This window comes from Poecilia formosa, unplaced genomic scaffold (genome assembly GCF_000485575.1).
Source record: "Poecilia formosa unplaced genomic scaffold, Poecilia_formosa-5.1.2 Scaffold57, whole genome shotgun sequence".
Classification (NCBI taxonomy): Eukaryota; Metazoa; Chordata; class Actinopteri; order Cyprinodontiformes; family Poeciliidae; genus Poecilia; species Poecilia formosa.
In genome coordinates this window covers 674,933-702,596 of record NW_006799996.1, presented here as the reverse complement: position 1 = coordinate 702,596, position 27,664 = coordinate 674,933, and the positions used below count along the sequence as shown (strand labels likewise).

Here is a 27,664-nt window from a genome sequence, read left to right as displayed (position 1 = left end):
TTTAAGACTTTTTAAGGACGTATAACGAGCAAAGAGGAATCGGCAAAGATGTTTATCCTGTTGGCCAAGAGGGTTAAACACAAATTCAAAATAATTATTTCTTAACATGAGATTTTTTTTTCCAAAACTGACTATTAACTGAAACTGTTTTTTCCCCCTAAATATTCTCATTGAAAGTGATGCAGCTTCAATAGAAGATTAATTTATTTAAAGACTTTGCATACACTGCAAAAACACAAAATCTTACCAAGTATTTTTGATGCAGTTTCTATTGTAAATATCTTAGTACACTTGAAATAAGACAAAATTGACTTAAAAATAACTTTTTAGCAAAATATAGATTTTTTTTAAGTCAATTAAAATTGATTAATTGATTGAAATCATTAAAATTTATGAAAAAGTTGTAGTTCTATTGTCAGATTATTTCACTTATAACAGGAAAATGTTTTGTCAGTGAAAATCAATATTAAAACAAGCTCCTGTTTCTTGCTGAAAGTTTACTTCTAAGTTAGTTAAACTTATTTCTAGTGTACCAAGATATTTGCTGTAGGAAGTTCACCTGAATTACCTGGTAGGACGTTGTGTTTTTGTTGTGTTTTTGCAGTGTAACGTCAGAGACCAGCAGCAGAAGCATGAGTTTCGCTGGAGCCTCGTTCTGAGGTAAAATGTGTTTCCCTCACTGTGTTGGCAGACAGGCTGTGGTTTCACGCGTCACCCTCAGAAACCACTCAGCAAAGTCACAACAAACTATTTTAAGTCTAGTTTCTAGAGTAAATATCTTCATACACTGGAAATAAGACAAAACTAACTCAAATAATTTTCAGCAAGATACAGGAGTTTGTTTTAAGTCAATAATTTCTTAATGTTGACTGATCTACATTTTACGTTGGTTTTTATCCCAGTTCATTTATGAATGCAAGCAGGCAGGAAACCTCTCCAAAGCAGGAAGCAGACAACAGCAGAGGGCATTCTGGGTAATATAACCAAAATAAATCCAGTCTAATGCCAGTGGGAGAAATGACTTGTGGTCTTTTAATAAAGACAAAACAGAAATCCTACAGCCGCTAACATCTGATGCTACTCAGATTGTAGCATCAGATCTTTGTTCAGAAAGGAAGTTGCACTGCGTCTTCTTCAAAGGTTTTTGTGTCATTTCCTTCAGTAGTTCCTGTTGCAGCGCCCTCACAGGTGAAGAGGGGAACAGGTTTTTCAAAGGGTTTGGTTTGTTTGACAGTGCAGGGTGAAATCCAACCACAGCAGCTGAAAATGTAACAAATGTTGCAGTTTTGGTCCATAATCAAAACGAACCAACCAGACTGTCAGGTGTTGAAACACTAAGAAAAAAACCCTTTGCAAGTCAATTCAGTCCTGTTTTTCTGTATCAATCGATTCTAAACTTCACATGTCTGTATCGATATCAGAAGAGAAAAAAGTGGATCGGTGAATTACTGATTAAATCAAGCTCCTGTACTTTGCTGTAAAGCTACTTGTAAGTTAGTTTAGTCTTATTTGAAGTTTACTCAGACGACTGCGTTAGAAACTGGACCAGAAATACTTGGTAGTATTTTGTGTTTTTGCAGCGATGGAGGACGAATGCTCAGTAGCTTTTGCTTCAGGATACGGCGCAGTTTTTATCTTTCTCCTTGGCGCTCTGAGCTCGTCTCCGCCGGATGCTGCCTCTCAGGCCGCGGTCTCTCTGCGCCTCCAGAACCTCCTCGGGCCGCCTGGCCGGGCCGTCGTCGGGCTGCCGGAGCTGCGGAGGCAGAGGGATCCGCTGCCCCAGAAAGAAGCCTTCCTCCTCGGATTCGGAGGAGGAGGAGCAGGTGGAGCAGCAGTCCTCGTGTTTGTGGGGTCCCTGCTGGAGGCTCAGGGAGCTGCAGGAGCTGCGTGCGTCTCTCCGGCTCTCAGCCCTCAAGTCCAGAGTGTCGAGTCGGGGTCTGTCGGACCGGCGCCGCTCCAACCCCGGAGGGAGGACGGGGTCAGAGGACGTACGGGAGCGGCCCCAACCGCGCTTCAGGTGATGACGATGATACGAAGAGCCGTCTGAACGGGGAAAAAAGGAAATTAAAGTAATCGCTTGATAAAACGAGCTCAATAGTTTCAACTTTTATTATTTATTGTTTTTTTTTTTTTTCTTTCTACCAAAAACTGGATGATAAAAGCCTTCAGTCTGGTGGTTTGGTCTGTTTTTTGAAGGACAAACCATTCATCATTTTGTTCATTTTGAATATTTAATTTTTTTTTGTTTCAAAGCCAAATATTCATTAGAATTTAAAGTTTATTTACCTTTGAGCATGTATTCCTGCAGTATTAAGCCATTAAATTTTCTCAAAACAACATTATCATTTATTACAATAACTTCTCAAACAATTAATTGTCCTGCTAAATTTGTTTTTGTGACCTAAAATTAATCCAAACCTTCTAGAGATTAGAGATGGAGTAAAAATTGATTCCATAGAGAATCGCATTAAAATTTAAAAATGCTTAAAATCTGACATTTTGTAAAATTACACTTTGACTAAATAATAAAAATGCATATAGCACCTAAAAACGGACTCTGTTCGGACCGTTTATCTTTCCTCCGCCATCTTTAATTCTGTATCAACGCCTACTTAAGGATGACCAGCGGCGCCCTCTGCTGGATGGCAGCCAAACTACAACACTAAAGGTTATCAGTTAATCGATTGGAACTAATTTTAATCTAATAAATCATTTATCAACAGCAAAAGAAATTAAACAATATATTTTGTTTTTGTAGCAAAAACCTGAACTTAACTCTTTGTGTCTTAATCCCAATGAAAGACCTGGAGTTGTAATCTGACCAAACATGAAAAGTTAAATGCGAGTTTCATTTTTAGCAAACCACCGACCCATCTCGGCCAACACAGAACCACCAGGGACTCTGCTTACCCAGTAGATCCATCTGTGGTGGGATGCCTCTCTGAAGGTGCAGCCTGCTTCCAAAACCCCCCACCTCACCATCGTCATCCTCAGGCTGCTTGGACTCCATGCTGACATGAAGCCTCTCTTCCTCCTCCTCATCGTCGTCATCGTCGTCTTCCTCTACAGAGTAGCTGCTGCTGATCGGCTCCCTGAAGCTGACTCTGGCCTGGCCGCTGCGCGTCAGCGGAGGAGGCAACTCGGGGGGCTGGTCCTTCCGATGGGACGGGGACAGAGGGGACGGGGACAGAGGGGACGAGTCCCGCGGCATCAGGTCCCGGGACTTAAGGGGCAGAGGAGGTGGGAGGACGGGGGAGCTGTCTGATGATGGCGGCGGCGTGTCTGAGGAGAAAAGAGGGAACAATCAGAGAAGAGGCCTGATGTGGCGACAAGAACAGGAAATGATTGAGATCAATGATGAATATTGTCAATTTGAGGCCATTTTCAAAATTACAATATTATGAAAATTAATGATAACTATTATCAGTACTAATACGTTATTATGACTAATAATTATTATAATATAATAATTATTAGTAATAATGACAATTATAGTAATTATGATAGTTATATTATTATGTAATATAAAAATAATTTATACTAATGTGAGAACACTAATTTAGAGATTAAAAAAAATATTTCAAAAGAACATTTAACTCTAGAACTGGAAACATTTTAAATATAAAAATAAAACAACAGAAACAAGTTTCTCTAAACAAAACTGCACTTTAAAAAACAATAATCATTCTGATCAGGTGGCCTAAAACTAACCATTTCACACTGGGTTTAAATATTTTCACTGGGTTTAAATATTTTCACTGGGTTTAAATATTTTCACTGGGTTTAAATATTTTCACTGGGTTTAAATATTTTCACTGGGTTTAAATATTTGTCTTATCTCTAAAAATTACGGCTTTTCAATAATATTAAAGGAGAGTGTCTCTTATCGTTTTAGTTTATCATGCGATTGATTTATTGCTAATTGTGACGTTCTTATCAGAGACCAAACTAAAGCAGAGACGCCACGTTGATTTATTTAAAACAGGAAGTCATTCAGTGTTTTAACCCGCTACTGTTCACAGAATCGTTTTAATTCCAGAGGCATTTTAAGTACGAGCAGCTAGTCTGAGGTCATGCCACATCATCTCAATTAGAGTCACGGCTGGACTTTGGCTAGGCCACTCCAAAGCCAGAGGTGTGCTTCCTGACCGGTTTGGGTCTTTGCTGCTGACTGACCCTTGTGTGCGTCCTGAAGCTTCCCCTCACGTCTTTTTTCTGAAACACTGAGCCAGACTTCCTGAGCCTAAACTCTGGTCCTGGGAAGAGGCCAGATCCCTCCTCAGGCTCCCACTGGGGTTTCTGTTACCTTGCATTGCCTGATTTGTCTTTTCCACCCAGTTCCTGCAGTCTTTGTTGGTGGAGGTTCCTCTTGAATTACGACCAGTTAGTCCAGTATTTCCATTCAGCTCCTCCTGCAACTGGACACCCGTGGCTGGCGGTTTGACGCTGTTGTCCCCTGGCAGCAGACTGTAGTGTGGAACGTCGCTGGGCCAGCCGTTTCCCAGGTGAATGTGAGGCAGAGGCGAGTAGGAGCCTCTTGGAGGAGGATGGGCGGTGTGTGGAGGAACCCCATTCTGAACTGGAGCGCTGCAGTGAAGCCCTGAAGGAAGCAAATCACATGAATATTTAACAAAAACAGCTAATGTTCTCACACTTTAATGCCTAATCAGTCATTTTCACCTCTACTCTCCACTGCAGTGTGAATGCAGTCCTGTGCAGGAGAGTGTTTGACACCCTCTAGTGGCTGCAGAGGGGAGCCGCAGGGCACCCTCTCCGGCGTCCCCCACCGCCTGACGTGATGGGGAGACCTGCTCTGCAGCGCCGAGTCGCAGGAGTCCGAGTTGTTGGGGTCGTCGCCCAGGGAGCAGGACCTGGAGCAGAAGATGAGGCCCCCGCGTGGGAGGAAGGGCCGGCCGAGCAGAGGCAGCTGGCAGCGCGCGCAGCAGAAACACGACTCCACCGCGTGCCAGTGCTGACCCTCGTACGTCATCTGGCCTTGATCAATACCTGAGGAGAGACTTTCAGGTGATTATCTGCTACATTGATGAGTATTCTCTTTAAATATTAAAAATAAATCAGTTTTGTTAGACATTACAGGAGGCTAGGGTTGGAACGATTAATTGTAATTAATCATGATTAATCGGTTTTGAAAACATCAACTAATTTAGTAATCAATTAATCATTAATTGGAGTATAAAGACTCAAAAATTTTAAATTTTCTGAAAAACAACACGCTTAAGACAGTAATTAAGTAAAACCTTTACAAAAAATATATGTTTAGCAATTTTAGGGCTGAATCGGATTAATCCCTTATTGAAATAAACATCAACTAATTTAGTAATCAATTAATCGTTAACTGGAGTACAGCAACCTGACTTTGGGACCACAACGTTTATGAGTTTTCAAAACTGTAATCCTGTTAAACTCGACATGAATTAGCAAATTAAAAATAAATTATTGTGAAAACTTCCCCGTTTAATAAGCAGTATTAGATTTTTTTTTTCTTAGAACACGGAGGAACAAAGTACTTTAAAAAAAATCAAACATTTCCCATACTGAATTTTTATGCAGGTCTAATAATGACAAACGCTTAAATACATGTCTAGATTTTTATATTATGATTTAGCAAATCAAATAAAGGATGTAAATGAAATATAAAGAAACAAAATAGATTTTTTTTCTCTACAAGAAAATGCAATACTTTTCAAAGTTATGCAGGAACCCTGTATAAATTCCTATCAGTAATACATTTAGAAATATACACACAATAAAATCACCTGGAATGATTTAATCACATTTTGTCTAATTTTCTTTTAGGCTAACAAAAGGAAAACAGGAAGGAGGGAAAATTGGCAATTGCCCATTACTGTCTAATAACACTTTGATGACTTTGGATTAATGAGTTGCAACAACAATTAATTACCTTTTGGGATCAATAAAATATTTTTGATAACGCTTTATTTCATTGGGTGCATAAGACTGACATAAGGATGTTATAAACATGGAATTACACCTGTTATAAACATTAAAGAGTCTTTATGAATGTCCGTGACTTTGGAGTAAAATGTCATTTTTACAAATTAATGCAAATTTGGCACTTTTAATGGACTTTTAATCCAACTTTTAAAGCACCTTTGTATTAAAAGTGTCATGATTTACCGAACAGTCATAAGACTCCTTCATGTTTATGACAGGTGTTATATCATGTTTATGACAGTGTCATGTCAGTCTTATGGCGCCCCGGCACATAAAGGGTTACTGTATTTCTGAATTGAACAGAGTAGAACTGCCTTGTACCTATTGACTCTCCGCAGGTGTCGCAGTATTCTGCGTACAGGGATTCGTAGCAGGAGCAGCAGTACGGTCGGCTCTCCCTCATGATGTAGCGCTGACCGCCCAGCGCCGCCTCGCACTCAAAGCAGCAGAAGTGCTTCATGTGCCAGTACCTTCCTTCTGCCTCCGTACACTCGTCTGCTAGAATAATCTGGAATAAAGGGTTGGACAGGTACGTAAACAAACAAACACTGACAGTTTGGGTAAACAGAAACAGGAAGTGGATTGCAACCCAGTGCCCTCAGAGCCGCTGTGGGTCAGATCCTTCAGCAAACTAATCTCTTAAATCACAGCGAGCGGCCAGGCGAAAGAGACTAACATAAACCTTTAAATAGATTTAATTAATGGACAGAGATTAGGTTAGTGAATTCTGTTTATGATCAGATGGAGACGGGGAAAATTCAAGCAGTTTTAAGGTACGTTTTCCAACTTTTCCAGGACTTTGGAGATAAAAAAACAATACGATTCAAGTCACTATTCTATTATATAATTTATTAATAATACGTTATGATGGGATGGACTGAAATTTATCAAGACAATAAATTTCACTAGAGCTGAAACGATTAATCGGATTAATCGTGATTAATTAATTATTGAGATAATCAATTAATATTGTATAAAAAGTTACCTTAAGCTTAAGCAGTTAAATATAAAATCTGTAGAATCTGCTATATTTTTTCCGATTAATCATCAGGACAAAAATCGATTACTAAAATGATCATTAGCCGTAATCATGAGGAGAAGCATTTCTTGACCTAAGGATAACCACCCACCTCATCGCAGGCCTGGCAGCGGGGCTTCAGCCTCTCGGCGTGGTGCCGGCCGCAGTAGATCTGCCCGTCCTGGAAGAAGTAGATGAGGTCGACCAGCAGCTCGCTGCAGGACGAGCACTGGAAACACTGGGGGTGCCAGCAGCTGCCGTGACCCGCCCGGCTGGCAAACACAGCTATGTCTCCGCCGCTGATCTGTCTGCCACACTGGAAAAACAGATGAGGTTGGTTTGGGTGTGGCGCAGAGGGAAGGAAGTGAGGTGGTGTATCCTTCAGCAAATGGAGAGGACTCAGTAATTTGCTTCTGCAGCTCTGTGATCAGTAACTCTGTGTGCTGCAGCCTCCAAGCGTTACCTGCACATACATGCAGCTACGCTTAGCGTCAGCCTGACGCGCTCTGATACGTTTTAAGAAGCTTTCACATCTGTGCATTAATGCTGGATAAGGAAAACCTGAGCGTTGTATAGCTCTGGTCATGAAATATGATCATGATGCTGTAAGTGTTGTGCACCTGCTGGCAGATGGCTCCGGTCATGGTAACAGGGAAAGGTCTGACGACGCCTCTGCCCAGGTTATCTCGTTTTCTCTGCTGGCTGAACGTACGAAGCTCTTTCTTCTCCTCATCATTCAAAGAGTTGCAGTACTGAGGCTGCGAGAAAACAGAGATTACTGGTAGAAACTTACAGATTTATGAGACATTTTATGTAAAAATGCAGCAGCTTCAGACTCAGAAACTTTGTTTTAGTCCTTTAAAAATCTTTCAAAGTGTCACTGATTACTGATATTTCAAAAGTACAATCAGATAAAAAAAATAGAGAGAAAGAAAGGATGGATGGAAAACAGATGGATTTAGTTTTCATGTTTTCCACTCGTCTTCCAACCAGTAAAGTGTTTTTTTTTCAGTCTTTTTCCTAAATTCAGCTCCAGTTTTGAAGGTGTTTCTGTAACTGTGTGTGTTCCAGAGCTGACCAGGTGAGTCTCTCTGCCTCTACTGGAGCCCGTTACCTCGCTGTCGTGAGCCGGAAGCTGGTGCAGCAGCTGTTTGATTCTGTATCTCTCCCCCGGACTGTTCACATAAGGCACCCTGTCTTCTGGCAAGCAGCTGAAATACTGGTACACCTGAATCCGGAGACAAGTTTGTTCACAGAGGCAGAAATGAGAGACTACGGGCAGCAATTTACCCACTTACAAAGCAGTTTATGAAATTACTGGCTATCAAATCATTTGGGTCTGTGTACGAACACGTCCAGGTGAAGGAGAGCATCTGAGTTTAATTTATATCCTGTCTCTGACCTGTTCGGGCTTGAGCCCAGGTGGGACCCAAGCGTACTCCTCCGAGGCGCATCCCGAGTCGTCGTCGGAGATGGAGTGCCTCTGGAAGTCCGACACCAGCTTAGTCATCATCTTTTCCAGCTGCCCTGGCACCAACCGCACCGCATGCTCCTCCCGCACACACTTGCAGTGCACGCAGATCTTCCTGTGGAGACGGAGACGGTCTTAAAACTGATTTACAACCAAAGCAGAAACCTGATCAAGTGTTTCATTCAACGTCTAATGTTGCTTCAAGAAGCAAAGTTTTTAACGCTTGACAAGTCTTATATTTATGAGTTCTCCAGTTACTTTCTTCTTTGGAGAAACAAAAACAGTAATAAAATTGTTTCTGCTACACAGAGTTTTGCAAAACATAAGTTTTGCTGGGCGATAAATTGTCCCAGAAATTATTGCGATGAATGATAATATTGTGGTTTTGAATCCATTTTCAAGTAATATAATGATTCTGAACACATTCTCAAAGATCAATAAACCTTAATTTAACAAACATTAAAAACAGGAACTGGAAGACATTTTAAATATCCAAAATAAATAAACAAAACAACAGAAAAACAAATAAAATGAGCTATAAAGTCTCTATAAACAAAGTTGAGGTTAAAGCCCCAAACTGAAGACCAGCTTTGGAAGAAAGAGAGACAGAAAAGAGAAAAACAATAAATCATACAAATGGAAATGACTGGATTTGTTTTAATTTATCATGTTTAACTGATTTGTTGGTTCCACATCTTGAATTTTACAGAATAGACAAATATAAAATTACATTAAAATGGTTGCTTGCATTTATATTTATCCTCCCTGTGTCAATCAGAATTAAAACTCCACATATTTTCAGTTATGACTCCAAATTGTTTTGCAAATCAGCTGACAAATCTGAAAGGCAACCCCAAAGTATCATACAGCCACCACCATGTTTCACAGGTGATACATTCTGTTCAGAGTGTAATTTTAGTTTACCATCACACAAAGTGTTTTGTGTTGGCCAAACAGTTAAATTTTATTCTCATTGGACTGGACTATTTTATTTCTATAGTGCATTTTTAGGAATAAAATAATTCAAAGAGTTTCACATGATAAGGAAAATAAAACAAGCAAAAACAAAGAAATTAAAATGTTAAAGAGAAAATGATCACTGGTTGAAACACTTAATTTTCCACTTGTTAATTGAAGGAAGCTCTAAACAATTTTTTGTGGCCTTGATCCAAAAGAACTCAGTGTTTCAGCATGTTTGCAGTTTTCTGGACTGCAAGCAGTCCAGAAAACTCATTCATGCGCCTCAGATTAGAGGCGCATGAATGAGTTCCTCTAGATCTTGTTGGTACATTAGTCCTTTAATCCTAGAAATGTTCGTCAGGATCTAGAAGGCCAACTTTGTAACCGACTTTATGTGGCTCTGAAGGTTCAGGTATAAGTCTTCGGTTTTTGCCTGGCCTGTATACGGGGCTTCTTCTTGACACTCTCTAATAAAGGCAACAACAAATCAGACAAACGTGTGCTGCATTTGTCTGTGTCTTTTATTTAATTATTTTTTAGAACCAACCCCACTAAAATTTAAAGTTGGTAGTTGATCAACACTAAAATATCAGTGAGTAAGAGTACCTTAACAAGGCATTGTATTTGTTCAAGCTGGAACAAATTAACACTCTTAAAGATTAAGCTTTACTTCCAGTTGCTAAAACAGAGCCAAACAAAGAAACTCTGTAAGTAATAACAGTTTCTCATCGCAGTCATATGTCACTCCCTCCGCTTTCAACAGTGTAATTTACAAGGCACCAAGCAGGAGACGTTACATCACAAACCCAGCACAAGCATTTTTTTCATGCTGACTAACCAAGACCTCCTGCTGTCAGTTTGAACACAAGTAAGCAAATCTCACAAGAACACAACATCCAGATAATTTAGAGGAACCTCCGCCGAGTTCATGCCCTCCTTGGCCTGACATCTTGCAGCCCTTTGCATCAGGACCAGCACATCTGTGACAAGCAAGCAGCAAAACGAGGTCACTGACATAAGCCCGCCTGTCAATCCGGGACAGTTCTAATCTCTCTCTGCCTCGTATTGCAACCATCTTGTCCTCATACTGCATCGCGTTCAATCTGGAGGAGGGTGCGTGCTTGTGTGTGGGACCGGTGGAGTCAGAATGAAGCGCCCCGGGCTGCAAGCGAAGCGTGGGTATGACACTGTGTCCATACGCGGCTTTTACTTTACGTTTCTGTTGTGATTGCATAACAGCTTGCCAGCTGGTACTTGTGGCTCAAGTTCGTACGGCACAAAGCTGCTTTATGAGAGCACCCAGTCCCCAAGGAGCCAAAAAGCTGGCGTACCCAAACACATGACCACTGGTCAACCGCAGATTACTACTCCTCTAATCAATGGATTTATTTACAATGAGCTCTTTTTGAGACGCTAGTGACTGCTGCTGCTGCTGGAAACTAACTGCTAAGAAGCTTAGAAGGCTCTAATCAGAGATATTAATATGGGATAGAATTAATCGATTATTTAATCTAGATTTGATTGATCTTATCGACTAAGGATAACTTGATAAACGATCACTTTCCTAAAAATCAAGATAGACGATCGATCACCTTCCCAAAACACGAGGGGCTATATGCTGAATTAAAAAAAAATAAAATTAAAAAATCATTATTTTATATAAAATCTAACAAAATGTTACCCTCTTGCTTAAAAATAAAATATTAAAATATGTGAAACAGAAAGTGGGGTCCAACCGACCCCACACCCTCACTCGTATCATTTGCCTCGGTCCTTGCACGAACAAGGGTTAAAACGTTGCTTCGTAAAGTGAATCAACTCACGACAGCCCTCAAAATCATGTTTTTTTCATCATGTCACATTTTTTCTTTGCTACACTCTCCGCTTTTCTGCCGTCACATCTTTAATTTTTGGCTGATAATCTTGACGCTGCTCCATCACGCAGCTCAGCTGAATGAGCGCTGCTAACATGAAACTTAAATGTTAAACTTATATTTCAAAACAAACCGCATGAAGAACATCTTGCACCCCATACCGGACTCTATTTTGACCGTTTATCTTTCTTGTTATCCGCCATCTTTGTTGACGCACCAGCGGCTCTATTTACGGATGCCCAGCGGCGCCCTCTGCTGGATGGTGTCTAAACTACAACACTAAAAGAAGGTCCAAGCGGACGTCATCAGTTAATCGATCTGATTTAATTTTAATCTACTAAACCATTAATCGACAATTAATTGAAAATCTGTTATTGTTTAACTATAAAGTTTTCCTGTGACGCAGGTTTGGGATCAAACCCCTGAATTGTTGAAACCAATGCGGCCACAGCTGAGTTACCTACACAGCTGCTTAGCTACTGGTGGTAAGGGGCCAGTTAAAGATCTGGCATGATGGGACAGATGGTAAATGCATCACGTCTCAGCCAGTTGCACCAACAGCATTCCTAAACACTGTAACCAAAGACTGTAACCTTCAACCAGCAGCAGGTGGCACTATCACCTGGATCCAACAGAACCAGAGAAGAGTCCGAAACTATAATAGTATCAACATCAAACATTATAACACCAACTGTCCCTTTGTTACAGAGATCGACATGTTAATTTCAGTCATGCTATTTAACTTTCATCAGGTAAAGCTTAATCAGATTTAATGCCAGACAATAAAAAAGGTTATGTCTTTTCAAAATGTAAATATTTGGTGTATGTAATATTCAGCACTGCAGGACATAAGTAGAGCTTCACAAATCAATTGTTTAAAGCCTGGAATTGGCCAATTTTACCTTTGATCAGCAATATTTTTGCCTATTTGTTAAAAGTAAAACCGTCCACCATTTTCAGTTTATAAAGCACCAACCAACAGGTCCCTCTTTAGAAATGAGATCTGGATGTCAGTGGGGGCTTACCTGGTTAAATAAAGGAAATAAAATTAAAAATAAATAAACACAAATAAAAATAAATAACAGCCTTTTTCAGGAAAATTGGTGAAATACATCTTGATGTCTTAATTATTTCATTTTGTTGAACATACAGCTACTGCATCATTAATAAAAACATCTCATTTTGTATCTTTTCTGTAGCATAATTACATTCAGTCAGTAAAAAACTAAATTGGCCAGTAAATCACCTGATTAGTTTGTCTCTAATCTTAGAACGCTCCACTTGGTCATCATGTTTACCAAATTTTGTGAGATAACAAAGTAATCTGACAGCACCATATGGACTTAGAGACAGCACAAACACATAATTAAGACATAAATGAGCTTTTATCTTCAAACAACTGTCACCTCAACAGGTAATTACCGTTTAAGCCTCCAGTCTAAATTCGTTACCTTGTGTGAGAATCATGACCAGTTAGTCCCATCCAGCGTGTTGATGCCGTCCATCCAGACTTCTGACCAGCTGACTCTTAAAGCTCTGTTTACCGTCCAGTTTCTGCGTCCTGTCTGTGAGAGGAGGACGCTCTACGACAGCTCCTGTCCAACTGGGATCTTCTCTGAGTGAGCGTCTCTTTTCAATGTCCACTCCAACCCTCCCACCCTCCTCCGTCCCGAGTGGGAGAGCAAACAAATGGCTCTGACTCACCAGATACAGCCACCCATGCCACCCAAAATCCAAACACATCTCAACTTTTTATGAGCAGAAGCAATTTTACTGACCAATTCAAAACTGGGAAAACTCAACTAATCAGCTGAGGATTCTACATATTTACAGTAAGCCTTGAAATGTTCAGTCGTTTTAGAAAATAATAAGAGAAAAGTCACTGTTTTTCCTTTTGTGACTAAACTGCTGCAGCTGATTCACAACAGATGGACGACTGCAGCTTCGGTGCCGTTATTAATCATACAAATAAGAGCTGCAGATTTTGAGCCTGTGAGCAACGCCGTCCTGTTCAGCATCTGTCGCGTTATGAGATCAAGATGGCCAAAAATGACGACAAAATATCTCTGGAGAAATATTAAACGGCCTCTGGAAAGTCACGACAAATCTCTGACGTCCACTCACTGAGGATTAAAAACCACCGAGATAATGTCCGCTTTCATTTTAGGCAAAACATGCAATTCACTTTGAAGCTTTTTTTACTTGTAGTATCGTATCAGCACAATTTAAACACTGTCAACAAAAAAAGAAGTAATTTGAACCAATTGTCTGATGCTACACTGCAAAAACACGAAATCATATGAAGTATTTTTAGTGTAGTTTCATTTCTTAGTACTCAAGAAATAAAACTAAACTAACTTACAAGTATGAATACAAATTTTACTGGATGGTAAATTGCCCCAGAAATTATTGCAACAACCGCTAATATTGTTTTCTGGAGACAATTTTACGATAAACTTTAATTTTGAAAAGAGCACTTAACGCTGGAACTGGAACATATTTTAAGTACCTAAAGTAAAACACAACAACAACAAAACAATAATTAAAATGGAAATAAAAACCGTGAATAAAATGGATTATTATGTCCCTGTAAACAAAATTACCGTTTAAAACATATTAATAATCAGAATGGAAATTAAGGAGCTTGTTTAAATTCATTGTGTGATTAATTGATTTATTGCTTATTGAAACACTTATGAGTAACTAAATTTAAGGGCTTGTTTTGAGTAATTAGTCCTTAATATTGATGAAAACGTACTAAATCCACTGGAAGATTATTTGACTTATAGGAAAAATGTCTCATTAGTGAGTTAATTTAATCAATATTAAGGAATTATTTACTTAAAACAAGCTTCTATATCTTGCTGATGTTATTTTTAAGTCAGTTTTGTTATGTTAAGATATTTGCACTAGAAACTGATGAGTTTGTGTTTTTGCAGTGTAATTATCCTCAATATTTCAGTCAGTAAACAGTGATAGAATCTAGCTGAGCATCCAGCATAGCAGCTATATAATAATCCTCTTTGTGATAATCTAAAGCTGAGACAAACCGCAGGGGGACGACAGTAAACGCGCCTCAGATCCCAACAGATGGGCTGTGCCCCGTTAACTCCCCGCCACTAATAAGGGACGGACTAATTGCCACATGGCGACTGAAACTAATAGCTCCTGGTGACTTTGATCACTTTTGAAGCATGGTGGGGGACCTGCGGGTCAGCGGTAACTCAATTCACTTTCCGCCGGGCAGCGGAAGCACCATCTGCCCCCCACCGCAGATCAGGAAAAGCCCGGGATGAAGATGGATCGCTTCCCGCTCAGCCAGCTCCAGCAGCTGAGCCTGCGGTCTCTGGGAGGATCTTCTCCGCCAGCGAAGGTGTGACTCTTGATTGATTATTAAGGAGGATGAAATTAGAAGCAGACTCTGAGGTCCTAAAAACTGACCCCTATCAATCTCAATCACTTAATAACGTTCATGTGGCTCATTCTGCAGGATCGGACGTGGCTTAGCGGGACATTCGTCTCTGTCATTTTACCTGACATAATTTCCTAATCTGTCTGCAATGCGTAATGAAACAACATAAACTAAAAGTGCATTATGTTAAACCTGCAGTGACTGGAGGAGGAATATAACTGTATTTAACTGTTTCATAATGTAAAATAAAAATATATGTTTTGTCTTTTTTGTACATCACTCTCTTTGATCTGTACTGAGGAAACCCTAGAAAATAAGAAAAATCTACTATTTGGGCCAATTCATGACAGACTAATTCAATAAAATGTTTTTAAATTACATTATTTTACATTTAGTGTATTTTATTTATATTTATTCAGACTTGTTTAAGTTTTGCTACATTTAAAAACCTCTATATTTTATTGGTATCTGATGTGACAGACCAGCACATTTCGACTCAAATTTTACTCAGTTTTACTTTATTTTACAACTGTGAATTTTCTATCCAGCTCACAAAAGTCAATAGTTTGTGAAACTCCCCTTTCACTACAACTGAAACTACAAGTATTATTTTTTTCATCTGCAACAGATTTGCAGATCTAGAAGATAAATGTTTTGCACATTTTACTCTGCAAACCATCAAATGTAACAACTCAAATGTAAGACTTAAGACAATTTCTTTAAGATACAGAGAGAAATGTACAAATAAAATAATGCTAATAAATAGTATCGTTGGCAACAGACGTGAGCTAATAGCTGAGATGAACAAGCAATAAATTTGAACGTAGTCATGACGGACGTAAAAAAGCTAGCTAACTAGCTAGCAATGTTATATTAGCAGCTATTTAGCGGCAGCCACCACTGCCTCGAGTCTGTGTGCGACCCAATTAAATAATCCTACCACAACAAAAATTCAGATCTGCGATTTACAAATTAAAGGTAAAACTAGATTTAAAAAAAAAGAATTTAAGACATTTTAAGGACATACTTTAAACACAAATTTAAGACTTTTTAAGGATGCATGAAAACTATGGATTTACTCACAGGTTGACTCTAGTTACTGAATAGTGGACCTCTAAAAGTCACTGGTTGTACTGGGTTTTATTTAAAGGTATCAGATTAAAAGTGGTTAACACAAAGTATTTACATAAACAATTGATGAATGTCCTTTTATGTCAGAATTAAGAGTTTGGTCGATGATATAAAATCCAAAAGAAATGAATTAATGTTCTTGAGAAATTTTTGGGCGTATCAATACTTCTGTGAAGAACTCCGAATGTACCATGAGGTTCGGAGAATGGTGGAGACTGAAAAACAGAAAAGTGGCGGACAGAGGGCGGTGAAGATGGCGGCTTCCACAGCCTAATCTGGTTAATCTGAGAGACAGGATCAGATTGCCCACAGACCCAACCAGCTGGATATACATTACAAGAGCAGGAAGAAACGTCTGAAGGAAAACAACCAAACTTCACATATAGCATAATAATCACAGTGACTAACAGCTAAATTACAACAGTAAAAGTACAAAAGTCTTCGGCCATTGATGTTTTCTGTTGCTTGAAGTCACAAGTTTGAGAAGTTTTAAAGTCTTTTTTACTTGTTTTTATATTTCCTTCGGTAGTTGTTACCAGAAAAATGTATTGCTTGTTAAGCATCTGGATTCTGGCCAATTAATTAATTAATAAAAGGTCATAAAAACTAACCAGCATTACATCAACAGACAGAAAACTTTGCAAAGAACTTGCTTTAATCTGGGTGATGCACCTTGTCTCTGAGTGTTTTTTGTATCGTTTGTTTGTTTTTTTTATCATTTCTCATACTGCTCATATGTGGATTGTAGACTTTTTTAGTCCTGACACATTTAATTTAATCTTCCAATTTTTAAAAGCAAACTGTATAATATTCAACTACAGGGCAGTGCAAGGCCTGCAAAGAAAACAAGTCCGAAAAAAAAGTGCAACAAAAACCTAAAGATGTAGAACTTATCAGGAGTGCACACTCTTAAAACATATGTAAAATATTCACATGGAAAAAAACAGAATACAGCTGCAACTTAAAAAAATAGGGCTAATCTGCAACATGTAATCACATTAAGTTTGTCAAACTTACCTTATTTACGCTTGTTTAACATGACAGCTTAATGAACCGAATACCTTAACTTAATGAACTTGTAACTAGAAAAATTGGAAATTTGCTAGAAAACATTCAGAAATTTTGAGATTACTCTCAGAAATGTTCTAGAAAGAAACATTTCCGACTTTTCAAACTCAGAAAATTTCCAAAAAATTTCCAAAAGTAAAATATTTTAAACTTTTGAAGCACAAGAATGTCCAGATCTTTCCTAGAAATTTTCTGATTAGTCTCCAAATTTCAAATGTTTTTCTAGCAAATTTTCAACTCTTCAAACTCTTAAATTTCTTAGTATTTTCTAGAAAATCTTTGAGATTAATCTCAAAATGTTGGAGTTTTCTGGAATAAATTTACTCTTCCTTTTTATATTATGAGTATTATATTACTTATGTTTAAACTTGTGTAGATAAAAGTGATTAATAGGATATTCTTAACAGAATTTGAACCAAAACTAAACCGCTTTAAGAGTTTTGGGTTGAACATATTTACAAAGGTTTTTATTTATTTATTTATTTTTTTATCTTAAATGCAATCTGGATTTTTTTTGGTACATTTTTGGCTTAATTACTGCTTGTTATGCTTTTCTTTCAGCAAATGGCCTTTTTCTTTTGAGTCTCTTTACTCCAGTTAGTGATTAATCGACTTTTACAGTCGATTAATCGTTTCAGCCCTACAGCTCGGTTTTTACTTGCTATTTTCAGCTGCAGCAGATCCAGAGAGCAGCAGCAGCAGGAACTGTGACCCGACTGGAGGTGAGTTTTCATCCTGGGTGAAACACTTCCCCAGGATGAAGCAGCAGGTTTTACCTCCAGCCGTGGACATGGAAGCCGGGGCACTGATCTCCGCAGCGCATGCAGGGCTGGCCTCTGTCTGGGTCCTCTTCCTCCTGCTTCAAACACAACATGAGGCCGCTTTAGTTCACATCAGTTCCTCCGGTTCACTCTTTCAGGAGAACGACAGGCAGATATCAACAGATGCAAGCAAAGGCGGCGCTTTGCATGATGTGGTCAGAAAAACAGCCAGAAGCCGAGAACAGACAGATTTATTACATTTTCGCTTTGTCAGGGGTTTAGCATTAGTTTTCTGCCAAACTATTAACATAATAAACGAGGTACATGAATGGTTTTATTACACATTCACCACACAGGGTTGGTACACTTTTCCCACAGTAAGATTCAAACAGTTTTCAAACTTTTCCAGCACCAGACTTTAAATCAACTAGGAAAAAAAACTGTTTCTATGTCTTCTTAGTATTACATTGCTAAAAATGTCTTGTAATAGGATTCTTAATCATACAGCAGGGACAACGTAAACTTAAATATAATAAAATGTTATATTTTGAAATGTCTCTCACTCACACTACACACCTGACAAAGCTGAGAACAAAACACTAATTTAACAACAAAAAACAATTTTAATAATGTTGTTTAGCGTATAAAATATAAGACAACCTTTTTTCAATTAGTGAACGATAAATATTCAATGCACTGGAACAATCTAAACAAATCGTGTTAAGATAGATCACTTCTGAGCTCAAATTAAATGCTTCAACAAAACAAAAGTAAAGTTATTTTAAAAAATCTCTAAAAAAGTTTTCTGGCATTTAGCAAATAGAAATAATTTAAATAAGTCCAACTAACATAAAACATTAGAAGTTTGATCTGACTTAACTTCAGATACTGACAAGTTTTTTTTTTTAAATATCTAGTTTCAACCGCAAGTAACGTTTTGTAAATTTAGCCTTTTAATCAAACGTTAGATTGCACTTTATCACAGAACTGTGCTGTTTGAAAATCAAGCACTTTCAAGGATCTTATCCTTGAAATCAAGCACTTTCTGAATTGAAATTCAAGGATTTTAGCCACCAGTACAAACCCTGAACATCTGAGCTCAGATTGTATCAGCAGATCAAACCTCCAGGCTGAACTGAGCGCTGAATTAAAACAGACAAAACTGCTGAGCTTTGATACTAAAACTGCTTTGCTTCCATTCCTGCAGGAACGTGTGTGTGTGTGTGTGTGTGTGTGTGTGTGTGTGTGTGTGCGTGCGTGCGTGCATGCGTGCGCATATCCAGCATGCATTTTGCAGATTCAGGCCTCTCTTTAGAGATGTGAGGAAGGAAGCAGACACAGGATGAGAGCTGCACCCTTTCCCTCCCCATGCAGCTCTGCCGCTCTGCTCTTTTTTCTCCTCTCTACAGTAAACCAAACTCTGCTGCATCGCTCCTCTTATTTCAGCCAACACTTTACTTTTCGGAGAATAAGTATAAACAAACTCTGCACACGACTGACATGAGGATCAGAGAACCAAACAGTTGCTTCTGGCTGAGATCGAAAAGCGTAAACAAGCGGTAGGTATGAAAGCAATAAACTGAAGTACCTGTGCATACCTGCTCACCTGCCTTATTTCTAACCACCAACCCTAAAACTGGATTCACGTTAAGCCTGTTTTGCCAAGCTGAGATTTTTACGACTGCTTTCGAGAACGGCAGCCCATTAACAGTGGAGACGGCTCTGTTTTCACAGACATGTGAAGGCTGTCGGGTAAAAACCGACCTGTGGTTTTCTTTTATTTAACCTGAGTAAATATGTCTGGCTGTATAAACTAAAAGATAACCATCTGAAATGTAGGAGAAATCCAAAACACGCTGAGAATAATCTAATTACATGCAGATTTACAAATTCACTTTGAGGGTTTTTTGCATATCGTCACGTTAAAACTACAAACTTCAATGCGTTTTACCTGGATTTCATGTGCGGATTCTGCCCCCTGTACTTCGATACCCTGCGATAAAATGAAATGCAGCCAGTTGCCTTAAGGAGGAGTCACATGGCTCCACATTCCTGCCTAAAACCCCTGAGGAGATTGTTGAGCAATCTCAACCGTTCATTTATAAATGGAGAGAGCGCATTGCTCTTATTGGAACATTTCTGTTCATTCACAGTTGCTGCAGAGCAATTGCTGCTTCAGTCCAATAACAGAAAAAAAGTTGCTAAATTTGTCAGTAGTCACTTTTTTAAAAAAAAAGTCTGTTGAGCAAAGGTGTTCAAAGTGGGGTCCGGGGGCCATTTGCAGCACTTTGACTGATTTTTCATGGCCCCCAGATCACAATTTAATTACAAATTACAAAAATTAGGACAAAACTACAACTTTTAAATCAAAATCTAGTTACAAAAATCTTAGATGCAACACAAAGTGATAATCTTTTCCATGCTTGGAACTCAGTGTTTCAGCTGTTTTGAAGTTTCTGAAAGTTTGTTCCAGATTTGTGGTGCAAATTTTTAATTGCTGTATTAAAACTTGGCTAAATGCAGTAAACTGCCAAATGAGGACTGACCAAGATCCAGTTTTTATTTCTTTGGTTTCTTAAATCACGCCCAAAATAATAAATGAACAAGACGGCTTTCAATTAACAAGGAAAGTATAAATATGCAAAAACCATTTGAAGTTCTGATCATGTTCCTACAAAAAAAAAAGATTTTATCTGTTTAATTAAAATACTTTATGCTAAGTTTATTGTTGAGTAGGTAAAAAAAAAATCAGCATTTTTGGTGATATTGTTTAAAATTTATATTTATTTTGAGCTGATGATTTTGGCCCAAAAGTGGTACAAAAGGTTTGGACACTGGGGCTACGCTTTAACAGAGGGGTGAGTTACTTTAATAAGCTCTGGTGAACTGTAAAAAATAAAATAAATTCTCTAATTTACGGTAAAATACTGCCCATTGTGGTTGCCAGAACTTTACCATACATACAGCTTTTACTGTATTCATACAGCAACATCTGCCGGTATAACGTAAATTAGATACTTTTTTTTTTTACCAGTGTGGCTTTTGGCAGGAATGTGCCGCCATACAGTCACCTAATCTCTGTATGAATCCAGCTGCTCTGTGAAGGCCTTAGAGGTTCATTAGAGAACATGTCCAGTTTCATAAAAGCTGGTTTTATGGCTTGCATGCAAAGAGGCACTAAGTGAGAAGTAAAAATAACTCCACTCATGGCTCTGATGCAAACATGGTGGTGGCAGCGTCATGCTGTGGGTAATTTTCTTCCGTAAGGGAGCTTGTGACTTCCATCCTATCTGGCTAAACCTAAGCTATTTTCAAAAAAGAACAGGGTGAAAACGTATTTTATAAAATAAAATCCCAATAAAAGGCAATGAAGATGGATTATAATGTTTAAAATACAGATGATTTCTTTGTGACTGGGTCCTTCCACTTTTTGTTTCCTCATAAAAAGGTAACTCCTCGTTACTCTGACAGGCTGACTGAGCCTTGGAGGCACATGCTTTAAAAAAGAAAAGAAAACTTCTGTACACTGAGGTGTACATCTGCAGTCCTCCAGATTCAGAAAGAATTTAGCTGCAGGATAAGATCACTACTGGAAACTTTAGTCGACTTGAAAAACGTTTACTTCAGAAGCCACAGGGGAGAAAATGAAATGATACTTCTTGATCTCAGTAGGTTTAGTGTATGTGGCTCTGGACACATTCAGCAAAAACTAACGGGGGGGAAAAGATCACTTTTCAAAAACATTTAAACTGAAATATGTCGCCTCTGCAAAGGCCCGGAGTGCTAAGGTAAATAGAGTAAATGTGTAGTTAATAAAATTTGTATCTTCATCTTAATTTCTGTACTAAATAATCACAAAAATACTGTAGTACACATATGAACAATTATTGTAAAAATGATTTTGCTTAGTTGCACTCTTGTTTTGACTTCCACAGTGCTGAAAACGCAGATTAATCCACAGTAAATATCAAAGAAAACAAGAAACATCTCTACCCAATGTCACTCTTTTTACTTCTACACCATATTGTCATATTATGGATGATTTTTAAAGAACAAATAATATCACATTTCCAGTAGATATTGTCACTCTTTGCATCATGAACAAAGTAAAACACGAAGGTGGGAGAATCATGATGTGGGGATCTTTAAAGCCAGAGGCCCCTTTGGAGCTTCATCTTCCAGCTAAACAACCTTAAAGTTACAGTTAGAGCAACAACAGACTGGTTCAGATGTGTTAGAAAGGTCTAGTCAAAGCCCAGGCCTAAATCAAAATAGAAAACTGAAGTAAGACACAAAACATGACATTCAATCTCCATCCAGTCTTACTAATCTTTAGCCAAGAACAATTAAAAATGTCACCCAGATGCTGTAAAAGTACTACAAAGTGTAAACAAAGGGGTAGCGAATACAAATGGATGCCGCACTTTAGAGATTTTTAATTGTTAAACAATTTGTGCTGTAAATTTGAGTTAAGATCAACTATAATCCTCAAACGGATTGATATGAGGAAGAGAAAAGAGTTGGGATTGTTGATTGAATGCTCACACGTTTCGGGCAAATTGTAATTAAGAATAAAGCTTTGGGTTCAGCAGTGACGCAACGAAGGGGCAAGAGATTAGAAACAGTGAGAAAAGAGTTTTATCTCTACACAAACATGGATTAAATAAATTTGGCTTAAACTGACACAGTTGGGGTTCACAAAAAACAAACAGTAATTTGTGATGAGTGTTTATTCTGTTTGTGTTGGAACACACTTGTAGTACATGTTATATATACAACCACCTTAAAATAGTAAGAAAACAGCCGATTTACGTTTGTAATGACAGAGAGCGGGGAGGGGGCTTCCTGTTCTGCTTTTTAGCTTTCCATGAAAGATACAGTATCAAGTCTTTGTCTGCAGGCTGAGGTTTTCCTTTTGTGCTCTAACCGGGAGTGGCAACAGGAAGTTTCCACCAAACAAAATGAAGGCAAGGTAAATAATATGTTCATTAATCAAGTCTAAGTCAACTCCACCAGCAGCCCATTGCGTACTTTTGATGTTTAAAAACTATAACATTTGACAGGAAATCTGAAAATATGATTAGTTAGTGAAATCCTGCTAAAGTAATCAGCCAGTGGATCTTAAACAAGCTATGTAATGTTGGTCATATTTTAAATTACTTAAAATTAACAATGATGAGTAAGCATATTTGCATTTGAGTACAAATGTATTATTTTTACAGTGCTTTTCCAAATCCTACTGTTTTCTCTTGGTGCGTTATTTTGACTTGCTGGCTGTGATTGGTTATTAATACGAGTTAATGCAGTATTAGCAAGGAATGCTCTGATTGGATGAAAAAGACCTCTCAGTGATTGGCTGCTCGTGTGGTTCATTTTCATAAACTTTGTCACGTTGCAGGTAAAAACACAAAACCAAGCAAGCACCAAAAGATCGCCATCCAGTCCAAAAATATGTGACTTCTAACACATAGAGAACAACATGCAGGCACATAGATGTTGACTTCTACACGCTGGAAGTCGCATATTTTTGAGCTGGATGGCGTTCCATAAGTGCTTACATCATATACGTGTTTACATCAGTGACACTCAGGTTGGTGGGCACAAATGTGACGCAGAAAGTTGCTTATACGACGTCCTAACATCCATGCTAGTTAGCATTCTGCCTTATCTAGCTATGGCTTGGGTAATGTTAAAAATGTAGGTGCACACTCCTCGTCAGCAGGTGAGCGGACACGGTCATCATCTCCTCCACTGCTCCTTGGACTTTGGAAATAAAAAGTGTCCACAAATGTTTGAACTGGATAGCATTCCATAAGTGCCAAAACACTTATTGAGCGAGTGTGTGTGATGTAAACACATTATTCTTTGTTCACAGATATATGTGCTCACATCAGTCTTATTTTGTGCACTCAGGCTGGTGGCACAAACATAACATGTTGTTTACAACATGCTAACATCCATGCTAGCTAGCACTCTGCCTCATCTAGCATGTGGCTCAGGTAACGTTAACAACGTTGGCTTATGTCTTTCAGTCAGCAGGTAAACGATCAGGATTATCATCTCCATGGCTTCTCAAACTTCGGAAAAATAAACTGTCCATTGTTTCTTTATCCTTTATCTGTGACTTGACACTTTATTTAATGAAGTTGTTAGCATGAAGACGGGGAGCGACAGGCAGTGGTTACAGAGGTGCAGTGATTATAAAAAAAGACACCTGTCCTGAGATCATTAAAGTGTCACCATTTGCACAACAATTTCACCAAAGATCCTCTTCAACCCATCTTTGCTATCACTGCCACTGGTGTGTAAAAAGCCTATTTAAAGTAAATAAACACTGCTTAGGTTGGCATTGGGGCAAGTAAAGTCTGGTAGCCCAAAAAGCCAATATGTATACATAATACACTGGGGAAAACCTTGAACTTGCGTCAGTGTGGGAGCCTGAGGTTTGATCACATCAAGGTTATGCTGAGTTCCATCATGCTGCCAAGTAACGGTGTAACCAAGAGAAAGACAAACTGAAAACCAGCCAGCTTTGTTTGTCTTACATCAACATGCCAACGCTCTGGCTAAACCGGGGACTTCTTCTCATAATATTGGGACAACAGATAAATATTACATAATAATGATGTCATTTGGTCCATGCCAACAGTGTGGTTCTCCTCAAATCATCAAAAGCTGTGATAAATAGGCTCTTACTCACTGAAAAAGAACTGACAGCAACATTTAGATTGTCAAAGCTGTGGTTCTGGATGGATTAAAAATTAACAGGACAGGTCGGAGGTCAGGGGCCTTTGCTGCCTTGGCAGGTTGGGTAGATGCTCGTCTCTTCACTGGGTAGGATCAGACAGCCTGCTGGTTTCTCTGCAGCACAATGCAGCCCAGTGATGTGATGGATTGTATTCTTTCCTTCCTGCTTTCTGACCCACTGAGGTCAGCTCAACCCAAAACAGCCTGGATGTGTCGTCTTCCTCCAGCCTCACTCTTAGGACTAAACACAAGCCAGGCCTCTCTAACAGAACAGCTAAACACAAAACAGAGGGTTTCTGCAATGGAAGGGCTTGTTCCCATAAAAGCTTCAAGTGCAGCTGTTGTCTGCATTTGCAGAAACAGTTGTTAGTAATCACTGTTAGTTAAACAGAAAGAGAGCAAGTAGACCCTGACACCAAGCATGTTTCATCTACTTTAAAGTGGCAGTATTATGTAAAATCAACTTTTTTGAGATTTAAATTATGTAATAATCTTACCGCTTCATAAAAAAATACCTGGAGTTTTGCCTTGATTCTTTCATGCACGTTTGAGAAATCCCTTTAATCTCCATGGCAACCATTTAGCTGTGCAAAACGACTGGGTTGACCTACAGCAGCCCTCCTCTACAACTTCCCTGACTATTCAGCTCCTTCAGACTAGCCAGCAGCAATTAGCAAACACATGGTGGAGCTGCACATCTGCTGACCTCATTACTTGAACTACTTCTGGTAAAAACGCTGTGATAACTTCCTGAAGGCAGAGTTTCAGAAAGGAGTTTTTAAAGGGACAGAGGCCCAATTTCAAGGCGCTAAATTACAAAGTCAGATTTCTTATAAGTCATATTTGATATATATCATTATTATAACAACTTAAGTTAACATAGTTACTTGAGTGTGCTATAAAATGTTACTATGTGCCTAGAACATAGATAATAATACTGCCCCTTTAATGTTTATACTGCAGTCTAATAAATATAAGATTGCACTGCAGCCTGATTTATATCTAAAACTGACTTTCAAGAACATAAATATTGTGATTAGGTTAGAAGATGACAAAAATACAAGCCGACGTATTCCTCGATTAATAATTAAAATGATATACATATTTTTTTATTGGTTCTGGTCACCATTTAAAATTAGTATTTTGGATATTTCTTTACCTAATTTTTAGGTTTGTTTCATGTCCACCTCATTGTGGCTATTTAATAGGTAAATTTTGGTTTTGGGACTCAAATAATTGTTAAATAATCTCATTATGGTTAATGATATCTATCCATCCATCCATCTATCTATCATAATCGTTAACTATTATGAATAGACTTTCACAAACAGGGATCACAACCACAATAAATGGAAAGAGAGTAGCATAAAATCCTGAACAAAAAGAAAACAAAAAGCATCAACAATTTCTTTTGACTTTCTTTCAGTCTTTCTTCATGATGTCAGTCCTCACATCTATTTACTAAGTTGCACACAGAAACTGCACTTCAATATATCTTCAAGTTTAGTAATATTCTTTGATTTTCTCAGGAAATAGTAGAGAAAATTGCAATAATAATAATAGTAATAATTCCTACAATACAGACGTTGGTTGAGGTTTCTACTTCAAATTATTCAGTTAAGAAAATACTTGATCCCAAAGCGAAATTAAGACGTTAACTCATTAACGTCATTATTTGGAATTTATTGTAAATCCAAAGTCTTAGCATAACAAGAAATGTTTCACAATAACAGCGTGACAAACGCCCATCCCTAGTGTTAAATGTTTATTGTTAAATAAGAACCTAAGGATTTGCTTTGAACCTGTGTGTGCAGACAGGCACGAGATCAAACTTTATACTCCTTCCTGCTCCCGTTTGGATTTGCACATTTTGTAGAATCATATAAGTATGTCTTAAGATTCAGTTAACAGCTTTAAATGTTTATTTTCTGTTCTTTTTAGCCACACTGATTACAAAATGTAATCTATTGGTGAGAACCATTTGTCAGATTAAAAGTAGATTTTAAACATACCAAAATTTAAGCAGACTCTTTTCTTTATGAGAAATGTTTTGGGGTGTTTTAGTAATTGGTCTGATACAATTCCCTAATCGTAATGTAGTGTCTAATTCACTGTAACTGGGAAACAATGATAATTAACAGAAAGGTTAGAACATGTCCTTAGTGAATTAACTATATCATATAGTCTGAATAAAATAAATATAAATGTATATTACGCCTGACAGGAAGGCTTCATAAAATCAAACTAACAGCACAGTAATTCAACTGATGGGTATGAAAACTGAATTTTAAAAATACTTCATAGTACAATACGTACACCTAGAAATTATATAATGGTAATTACTTTAGATTCAGACAGAAACAACACATTAAATATGTAAAAAAGGGATTTGTCACATTAGTAGTTCACTTTTGGTGGGTAATTTATGCATTGCATTGTGCATAGCCAAATGTATGACAAATAAACCGCTGCATTTTTCTTCATTAACCAAACTATTGAAGTTGATTTTATGGTGAAAACATACCGAGGTGTTTACATCACAGATCCTGAGAAAGTATTTGAGTATGTTCGGGTTAAAACTGCTCTACATCCCAACCTGCTTGCAGCTCAGGTACAGATTTATGAGCCACTCCTGACTTCACCTGAGGCGTCACGCATCATGACTCAAGAAACAACGACTTCAAGAAGCACGCCAAAAAAACAAATAAAAAACAACATCTACTGCGTGTTTTTACCTCTAAAGTGGGAAAACAAGAAGGGAATTTCTCCCCAATTCAGTCCAGCGACAAAACAATAGCCAGGTGAAGGTGGGACGAAGTTCCGCTTGGATTGTTTTCTCTCCTGGACATTTTTTGTTTTGTTTGTTTGTTTGTTTTCGCACTGGTTAAATTCACGTTGATTGATGTGGATATGAAACAAAACAGACACTGAAGGGTTGAGAGTTGACTTCTTGATAAATAAAGTGCTGTACAGACAGTTTAAATTAAAAACAGAAGAACTTACCGAGCGGTTGGACCGTCGCTTCTTCGAGCCGCGCAGGAACATGATATCGGCTGGACGTTAAAAGACACTTTCCAGGTGGAAAAAACAGACGGAAAAGAAAAATAAACGATAAAGTCTAAAAGTGTGGAAACAGTCGGAGTCTACCGTGAACTACATGCTGCTTCCCTGTGGAATCCCCCGGACTCTTCATCCCAGTCTTCACTGAACACTTTTGGCTTCGGATCAGATGTGAAAAGTTAGCTT

The 27,664-nt window shown here is 38.3% G+C and overlaps 1 protein-coding gene across 3 annotated transcripts; it reads right to left on the bottom strand.

Moving 5' to 3' along the window:
• Window positions 1-486: 486 nt before the first annotated feature.
• On the bottom strand, window positions 487-27,664 carry prickle3 (prickle homolog 3). 3 transcript variants are annotated; one of them, XM_007553538.2, is made up of 11 exons: window positions 27,422-27,664; window positions 17,687-17,769; window positions 8,397-8,580; window positions 8,109-8,222; window positions 7,615-7,752; window positions 7,107-7,310; window positions 6,298-6,484; window positions 4,681-5,007; window positions 4,307-4,600; window positions 2,911-3,282; window positions 487-2,043 (listed from the first exon to the last, which is right to left on the bottom strand). In XM_007553538.2, the coding sequence occupies exons 1-11, from the start codon at window positions 27,461-27,463 to the stop codon at window positions 1,613-1,615; spliced, it is 2,376 nt and encodes a 791-aa protein (XP_007553600.1). In that variant the 5' UTR covers window positions 27,464-27,664; the 3' UTR covers window positions 487-1,612. The 3 variants fall into 3 exon arrangements, with proteins under 3 accessions (XP_007553600.1, XP_007553601.1, XP_016527699.1); XM_007553539.2 differs by having other exon boundaries at window positions 17,687-17,766; XM_016672213.1 differs by lacking the exons at window positions 17,687-17,769; window positions 27,422-27,664 and adding an exon at window positions 12,751-13,620.